This window comes from Diabrotica undecimpunctata, chromosome 10 (genome assembly GCF_040954645.1).
Source record: "Diabrotica undecimpunctata isolate CICGRU chromosome 10, icDiaUnde3, whole genome shotgun sequence".
Classification (NCBI taxonomy): Eukaryota; Metazoa; Arthropoda; class Insecta; order Coleoptera; family Chrysomelidae; genus Diabrotica; species Diabrotica undecimpunctata.
In genome coordinates, this window is record NC_092812.1 from 77095389 (window position 1) to 77104761 (window position 9373).

General features: G+C 36.6%; 2 protein-coding genes across 2 annotated transcripts; both read left to right on the forward strand.

The window, feature by feature from the left end:
• The first annotated feature begins 1265 nt into the window (after positions 1 to 1265).
• Positions 1266 to 3836, forward strand: LOC140451776 (uncharacterized). Its single transcript, XM_072545629.1, has 2 exons — positions 1266 to 1589; positions 2292 to 3836. The coding sequence occupies exons 1-2, from the start codon at positions 1266 to 1268 to the stop codon at positions 3834 to 3836; spliced, it is 1869 nt and encodes a 622-aa protein (XP_072401730.1).
• Positions 3837 to 4573: 737 nt separating this feature from the next.
• Positions 4574 to 6187, forward strand: LOC140451777 (uncharacterized). Its single transcript, XM_072545631.1, has one exon. The coding sequence runs from the start codon at positions 4574 to 4576 to the stop codon at positions 6185 to 6187; it is 1614 nt and encodes a 537-aa protein (XP_072401732.1).
• The last annotated feature ends 3186 nt before the right edge of the window (positions 6188 to 9373 follow it).

The window sequence follows — 9373 nt, forward strand, 5'->3', positions numbered from 1 at the left end:
TAACCCTTTGTAAAATATCAAGCCAGAATGATAAAATTATTCCGTTTTCCAACAAATCAAAATTTTTCGAATGGAGAAGCTGCTTCAATTCTTGTTACATTCATTTATATCCGTTGACATTTCAATCAAATATGTTTTAACCAAACTGTTGTAAAAACAACCTGTATAATATTGTAATCGTAGTATAGTTATTTTATCAAATTGTGAGCTCAGGTCGGCAGCTCTCGTGTTAACGTGTGTGCGACTGATGCCCTTCATAAGGGACCCGTCCTCCCCTCGATATGTAACTTAAGACAGACAGTGCCAATTTGCCTCTCGGCAAGTGAAGGCCGGGTGTGTGTGATCCCAAAAAGTGATAAATGCGCTTGTAAACCCGGTGTTTTGTGTTAAAACGTATATAGTTGGTCTCTCTCAATTTTATCATTTCATGTATATCTGTTACTGCCTCCCCGCACTCACTGTAAAGCTAATATTTGTATAACTCTTTATGTAACTATCAGAATTGCGATAATTGTCAATGTTTGAACCAGCCCTTAAGTCTATTGTGTAAATAAATCGAAGGAAAATACCTCTTAATTGTTTTATTGCTTCAGTGGTCCTTTATAAATATTTTGAAGCAATTAGGTGTTCAAATACGCCTCTCTTAAATGTGGATAGTTTGGCAACAAAGTTTACCCTTTCCACCATTTGTGGTCTCTTCGAACCGCATATTGTTTATCGCAATTCCTCTTCCGATTTATCTTCATAAATCAAATTAATTTTCTCTTATTTAATTCTCTTCCCGTAAAAATTAAAATAAATATCGTTACTGAGTGCTCTTCACAAAATAAAACGTATAAGATAAACAATCTCACGGCACATGGAACATTACGTCACCACGCAAGTGTTTGAAGTGTTTCCACCCAACAATCTTAGATGTTAGATTTATCGCTCTTCGAGGTGCATCTCAAGTGAAATTGCTGACAAGAAACATGTGATGTGACTATGGATTTTTATGGATTTTTTAGATTCATGTCTATTTGGTGAGTTCGTTCCAAAATATATTTTTATAATCACGGTACAGGGACATTCAAAAGTTCGAACGCATATTATTAGTATACAGGACGAGTTTATATTTCGCAGGATTCGTACAGACATTATTTCTGAGACTCTTGTTTATTATACGGGGTGGACTAAGCTGTATTTTAGACTCTAAAATTGTTTATTTTTCGTGTATCTCTCATAGATAAATATCTCGCAAAGCTTTCGATACATCTCTAACCGCAATGGATCAATTAAAGAAACAACGCAAACCGTTGAAATCAAAAATCTCTCGTATCTCTAATTGGTTAAGGGATAACTCTACTCAAGAAACGGATCCCTTGCAGTTCCAACTCCGTCGTACTGAATTAACGAATTGTTACGCCAAATATGATGACCTCATGGATCAGATTGAGGAACTGGACGAAGACAACACTGAAGAACGCGATAGGGAAGAAATTGAAGAAAAGTACTTCTCAACTCTGGCAGGTCTTCAACATAGAATGGAGATGCTCCAACCTCCTTCACACCAGTCCAGTTCCACTTCTCCACGTTTAGCTAGTGCTAAAGTGACTCTTCCCGAAATTAAAATTCAAATTTTCTCAGGATGCTTCTCAGAATGGAGTGCATTCTATCAGCTCTTCGAGACGTTAATTATTAATAACCCGGAACTCAACAACGTCCAGCGCTTTGTTTATCTCAAATCTTTTCTACGCAACGAACCTCTCCAGTTGGTAGAAAACATCCAAGTTTTAGAAGAAAACTTCCAAATCGCGTTAGAGACTCTTCGAAATCGCTACGAAAACAAATCGCGCGTAATTAGTTTGCTTATACAGCGTCTTTTGAAAGTTCCATCCTTAGTCAAAACTAATGCAAAGGCCTTACGTGAATTTTTGGTCACCGCAAAACAGACCTTACTCGCGCTAAAAAATATGAATGTACCCATCGAGCATTGGGATCTCTTATTAATAGAAATATTTTTGCAAAAAGTGGACTTTACTACTCACCGGTCTTTCGAATACGAGTTAGGGTCAAAAGATATTCCTACGCCAAATCAATTCTTTGATTTTTTAGAAAAAAAGTGTGACATTATGGAAAAGTTAAACTCCTCAGATAATAACGATAAAAAAGTTATTAAAACAAACTCTAAAACGGTTCTCTTCTCTTCGGCAAGTAATAAAAATAACTCATACTCCAAAACATGCGTATTTTGTAATAATGCTACACACACTATTTATGCATGCACAAAATTTGCTAATCTTTTCTTACAGGATAAGTATAAATTTGTTAATGAAAACAAACTATGTCGCAACTGTTTAGGAACTAAACACTTCTCTCTAAATTGTTCGTCTCAACGTTCATGTGGTATATGCAAGAAAAGGCATCACACACTCCTGCACAATGACCATGAAAATAGCTCTTCTTCTAGTAGATCTTTTCAAAGCCAAAATCACTCAACCTCTCGCAATGTACAAAACACTTGGTCTGATGGTGAAGCCGGTCCAAGTAATTCTGTCTCTCTCTCTGAATCTCAAACTTCTCAGGTCTCAAATGTGATGACTTCTCTCTCTGCTCTGTCAATAAAGCAGGATGTTCTGCTGGCAACCGCTCTAGTCACTATTTATTCAAAGCATGGCGTACCCATACACGCTAGATGTATTTTAGATAGTGGATCTCAGTCGTCATTTGTCTCTAAAGATTTGGTTCAAAAATTAAATCTCTCTCCTTACAGCAAAAGGTTACAAATCTCTACTATCTCTGAACATAGTTCATTCTCGAACAAAATGGTCGATCTAGAAATTTTTCCATACAAAAGAAATGGTAATGGTTTCAAAATCTCCTGTGCTATTTTAGACAACATAACTTGTAGACTCCCCCAGGTATCCATAAACAGAAGTAAATTTAATATCCCCTCTACAGTCACTCTCGCAGATCCCACCTACTCTGTCCCTGGAAATATAGATCTTCTTCTTGCCAGTGACATATATAGCGAATTGTTATCGGATGGTTTAATACGTTTAGGTAAAGGACTCCCTGTTCTCCAGAACACACACTTAGGGTACATTATGTTTGGTTCTTTACCTCCTTACGCACTTCACAAAGGAATTTATCGCTCACAGTTGTCTCCTACACACTCAAATGTCTCTTTATTTGTCCAGTCCACATCTGAGGAAGATAAGCTCGATAATATAATTCGACAATTCTTCGAAGTCGAAGAAGTGACCCCCTCTGTTAAAATCTCCTCCTCTGAGGATCTGGCTGAACAAATATTCACTGAAACAACTCAAATTCTACCTTCTGGTCGGTTTCAGGTAAGGCTTCCTCTCATTTCTGAAACAGCACATAAAATGCTGGGCAATTCTTACAATATGGCTAGGAAAAGGTTTATTAGTTTAGAAAATAAACTCTTAAAACACGAAAATGTATACTCTCAATATAAAGCATTCATCAATGAATATGTTTCTCTTGGACATGCCAAAAAGGTTCCTCTTTCTCTCACAAATGTGCACTTAGAAAATAAATACTTTTTACCTCATCACTCTGTCATAAAAGAAGAATCATTAACTACCAAATTACGGGTCGTTTTTGATGGCTCCATGAAAAGTTCCAGTGGCTATTCTCTTAATGACATCCTGTTGAAAGGAAAAACTCTTCAGCCTGAACTTTTCGACATTCTCCTTCGGTTTAGATTGTATACCTATGTCTTCACTTCCGACATACAAAAAATGTACAGGCAGGTACAAATTCATCCTGATCACACATTCCTCCAGAATATCCTCTGGCGGGATTCTCCAGAACAGGACATCGTTGTTTGATGGAATTAGCTAAAACTCATCAAAACAACTCCCCATTGGCTTCCGATGCTCTCTTAACAGGCTGCTATGTAGATGACATTCTATATGGGGCCAATGACACGCAAACTCTTCTTAAGGCTCATAATGAGATAACTGACCTACTCAACAAGGCATGCATTTCTCTTCATAAATGGTGCTCTAATTCAAAAATGTTTTTAGAAAATGTTTCTACTCTCTCTACAAACTCTGCCTATGTTATTTCACCAGAGAATGCTTCTAATAAGGTTTTAGGTCTCTGTTGGAACCCCAGTACTGATACATTTTCAATTTCTGTACCTCAATTATCAATAAAGGATAATTACACAAAAAGGGAAGTACTCTCTATTATCGCTCAAATTTTTGATCCACAAGGGCTCATTAATCCCGTAACTGTTCTTGCTAAAATTATTATGCAAAAAATTTGGATTTCTAAAATTAATTGGAATGACTCCGTGGATTCAAATATTTTAAATGAATGGTTGAAGTTTATAACTGATCTCGCTGCTCTCAAAGACATAAGCATACCCAGATGTCTTTTCTCATGTCATGAAATTTCTTCTATTGAAATTCACTCTTTTTCTGACGCAAGTTTGAAAGCATATGCTGCTTGTTGTTATATACGGGTTATCTACAAATCAAAAAATGTCTCGTGCTCTCTCATTGCTTCGAAAAGTCGTATTGCTCCTTTAAAGACCATAACGCTTCCAAGGCTGGAACTTATGGGTGCTTTATTGGCTAGCAAGCTCACCACAAAGGTGGTTGATATCATAAAGGATAAATTGCCCTCTATTACCTCTATAAACATGTGGAGCGATTCTGAGATAGTTTTGGCGTGGCTCAGATCACATCACTCCAGATGGAATCAATTTGTCGCCAACAGGGTAGCTCAAATTCAAGAAAATTCTTCTCACTCTCATTGGAGACACGTAAAGTCTAAAGACAACCCTGCTGACATCCTCTCCAGAGGAATGATGCCCTCTAACATACTCAACTCCACTCTTTGGTTTCACGGTCCTCAGTTTTTGCAAACATTTGACCTAAATTTGTCTGAATATAGTCCGAAGTTTAATTCTAATAAATTACCTGAAGAAAGAAAAGTTGTTCTTCACACTCGAAGTGCTCAATTTGATTTCTTTGTCATGCTTTCTGAAAGGTTCTCCAGTTTCACGAAATATGTAAGGACTATAGCTTATGTACTCAGATTTGGTAATAACGCAAAGTCTGGCACTCAAAAATTATCCGGTGCACTTGAAGTATCTGAACTTCAAAATGCCGAAATGAAAATTATAAAATTATTGCAAAACTCAAGTTTCTCCTCAGAAATTGCTGATCTCAAAGGCAATAAGATTATTTCTAATAAGTCTCTCTTACAATTTGCTCCTTTTCTTGACAAAAATGAAATGCTCCGTGTAGGTGGACGTCTTAGGTATTCCGAAGTTACCTTTGATCAAAAATATCCTCTCCTCCTCCCCTCGAAAAATCATGTTGTTCGTCTGATTCTCAAAAAAGAACATCTTAGGCTCCATCATGCAGGTCCTCAGAATACTCTCTCTCAAGTTCGCCTCAGATATTGGCCCTTGAATGGTCTACGTGAGATTAAGAGGATAGTCCACGAATGTCATGTTTGTTTCAAGTTTAATGCCAAACCCTTAGCTCAAATCATGTCTGATTTACCTAAGGAACGCTTATGCTCTGCTCAAGTTTTTGCTCATGTAGGTTTGGATTTTGGTGGTCCCTTTCTAATAAAGGCCTCTAAACTTCGTAAAAGTCCCTTGATAAAGTCATACATAGCTCTATTTGTCTGTATGTCCACACGTGCGGTTCATATAGAATTAGTCAGTGGGCTCACAACAGAAGCGTTTCTTCTTACTCTCAAGCGCTTTATCAGTCGAAGAGGTCACCCTCAGACTATATTCTCTGATAATGCGACAAAATTTCTTGGGGCTAAAAATCAGTTATTCGAACTCTATAATTTCTTGAAAAATAAGGAACCTAACTCTTCTATTCAGGCATTTTTAGCCTCCTCTCAAATTCGGTGGAAAACAATACCACCTCGATCTCCTCATCATGGAGGACTCTGGGAGAGCGCTATAAAGAGCGCTAAACATCATATCTATAGATTGTTGTGCAATCTCAAAATTACATTCGAGGAATTCAGTACCGTGCTCACCCAAATTGAAGCCGTACTTAATTCTCGGCCCATTTGTGCCCTCTCTAATGATCCCTCCGATTTCACATATCTTACCCCTGGTCACTTCCTAATTGGAAGGTCTCTCACCTCGCTACCCGACCAGGAGTATACATCTATCCCGGAAAATAGACTTAGCATCTAGCAAAATCTCTCTAAGCTCCAGCAACTTTTTTGGAAAAGGTGGTCGACTGATTATCTGAATCGACTTCAAAATCGTCCAAAATGGTTTCTCCCATTCAAAAATTTAGAACCCAATGACCTTGTGTTAGTTAAAGAAGATAATCTCCCTCCTCTCTACTGGTCATTGGCACGAGTGATGGATGTCTTTCCGGGTAAAGATGGCCGAGTGAGAATTGCATCTGTTAAAACTAAGGATGGGATTTTCAAACGCACGATAACAAAATTGTGTCCCCTTCCTAGTGAAGGATTATGTTAATGTTATTAGGTTTAGTACCTTTACTCATATGTTGTTTGTATACTATTACTCATATTGTTTTTTTTATGTACTCTTTTCTTTTTAATGCTTTTTATAATGTTAAAGCTAGTGCTTCAACTGGGGGCAGTATGTTGTAAAAACAACCTGTATAATATTGTAATCGTAGTATAGTTATTTTATCAAATTGTGAGCTCAGGTCGGCAGCTCTCGTGTTAACGTGTGTGCGACTGATGCCCTTCATAAGGGACCCGTCCTCCCCTCGATATGTAACTTAAGACAGACAGTGCCAATTTGCCTCTCGGCAAGTGAAGGCCGGGTGTGTGTGATCCCAAAAAGTGATAAATGCGCTTGTAAACCCGGTGTTTTGTGTTAAAACGTATATAGTTGGTCTCTCTCAATTTTATCATTTCATGTATATCTGTTACTGCCTCCCCGCACTCACTGTAAAGCTAATATTTGTATAACTCTTTATGTAACTATCAGAATTGCGATAATTGTCAATGTTTGAACCAGCCCTTAAGTCTATTGTGTAAATAAATCGAAGGAAAATACCTCTTAATTGTTTTATTGCTTCAGTGGTCCTTTATAAATATTTTGAAGCAATTAGGTGTTCAAATACGCCTCTCTTAAATGTGGATAGTTTGGCAACAAAGTTTACCCTTTCCACCACAAACTATGATTGATGTTTAACGCTTTTACAGCATCAAAACGAAAAGACCAACGGGTTGTGTTCACTCTTTTAGGAAACAGTGTCTACCCTGACTCAGGCGAATCCTTTATTGCACGAGACAATAACTCACACCTGTATGTAGACACGGAGAAAAAATTGTAGGTAGCTTCTATCAACATAAAAAATATGTTGCTTCCAAACAATCTGTTGCATTTTTGGCAACCAAATTTAAAGAGTGAGCAGCACACGGCACAAAGAGCTAAATCATTGTAAACTTTAATACGTGCTTGCAAACCAGAATACTTGCCACTCATATTACTGGCATTGTTGTAAGACTGGCCTCTACAGTTCTTAATATCTAATTTCAAAGACTCTAACATCCCAATAACTGTTTCCTCAAGTTCTTATGAGCTATGCCCAGTATTCTTATAAAATCCCACGAATCATTCCACGGGATTCCCTTTATCTCAAAATCACTGAAGTTGGTCATGGTGTATTATGTCAGGTGTTGAATCTACACTTATAGAATAGTATTTGTTTGCCTAACAATTTCGTCAATGACTTAATTAAACAAAATATTCAGTAATTCGTCACATATATCTTTTAATGGATATGACGTTTTGCCCTTAACTTAATTTATTAATATGATCCTTTAAAATGGATCATATTCTGACAATAGTTCCAGTAAACCTAAGTAGTTTCCATTCCGTTTTTCGCCAATTTTTTCATGAGTACCTCTAAATGCCAATTCCCTGGTATACAGAAACTTCAATATTCTTTCGCAGTGCTAATTTCCTTTTCGAGTTCTACATCAAATCTTCCTTGCTTTAATAAGTGTGTTTAAATCGTGTTTTAAATTGGTTCTTTTTTTTTAATAAAACAATAAAGACAAAACCTATTGCCAGTGCTCTCGGAGTAAATTGCCCAATCGCGGCGAGCCACTTCCATTAACCAGTTTTTTATAAAATATTTGCTTACTGGCATACCTGTTTTGTTCGCAGTTCCATTCTTTTTGACATTGAAAAGTCCATATCTATTAGATTCTGTTCGACCCAGTTTTCTAGAATCATTTCTGCATAATTATGGCAATCTTGCCAAAGTGCTGGATCTTTAAAATTAAGTAAATCTTCTTTTGTATCTGAAAAAAAAATAATTTGTGATTGTCCTGTTTTAGTTACCATTTGTAAAGGCACCGTTATCTTTTTGCGTTTTAGCCTCGTTACAAAAAATTTAAATATGCCTTACCCGAGTTACTGGTGGTTCCTTCATCTTCTAATACTTTTGAAACAGGTGATACTAAGTCCATCCGTTGTATAAAATTCTGTCATTTTGGGTATACCGTTCAAAATTTTATTTTGCCTTTCCTGCTTTTCTTGTTTCCTTTTACGGCAGAAAGATCCAGCTTGTTTCCGCCCTTCCATATTTTTCTATTGAATATTTATTATATTAATGTTTTATTTACAGTTTCTAATTACCTATACAGTTTTAAATGTAAGACAAACCTCTTAACGTAGTTTAGTTGTACGTTTGTACGCGGTGGTACAATTTTGCGGTGTTCGCAAAAACGCGGTAAAATGATATAATGTTACGGCGGCATGTTTGTACGTTATCTGACATTTAGATAACAAATTGAACACCGTGCATAAATCTTATACCTACGGCGTTAATAATAATAATAATTTATTTACAAATTGTTAAATGTCAAAGTTAATGATAAAACACAAAAATTTTTTTTATGATTATATCATGTGGAATTGTGTGCGTACCGCCCGGTGCTACAGCCCCGAAAAGACCCCTGGTTAAACCGGCGCTGTAGCCGAAAACGGGTTTTTAAAAAATGAATATTGTAATAAAATTTATTTATTCGGAACGTACAATTTCTAATACAGTAACAAGTACAAACTAAAAAGATCTTCATACAATAAAACACCGGTACAGTTGAGTCTATGGTTCTTTACCCGTGCGCCATCGTAATAAGTCGGAAATTTACTCCATGCAACAGTAAGTGGCAGAAAGTGGCTACTGCTCCGATCACGAATTATATTATAAAATTTGACGTTATCAAATAAATAGAATGCAAAATGTTAGTTTTGCTTTAAAATTTTGGTGCAGAATTACAGCTACATTTGAAGTAGTTTAACTCTTAGTCTTCCACCACGTTTAGATTTTTTTTGACAGTTACAAACGATACTTTTAGTCCGCCTTATTTTATTGGTCATAAC

Coding starts and splice junctions, on each gene's coding strand:
- LOC140451777 (XM_072545631.1), top strand. CDS start 4,574: ATGGGTGCTTTATTGGCTAGCAAGCTCACCACAAAGGTGGTTGATATC.
- LOC140451776 (XM_072545629.1), top strand. CDS start 1,266: ATGGATCAATTAAAGAAACAACGCAAACCGTTGAAATCAAAAATCTCT. Junction 1,590..2,291: donor CACGTTTAGCTAGTGCTAAA/GTGACTCTTCCC, acceptor CTTTTCTTACAG/GATAAGTATAAATTTGTTAA.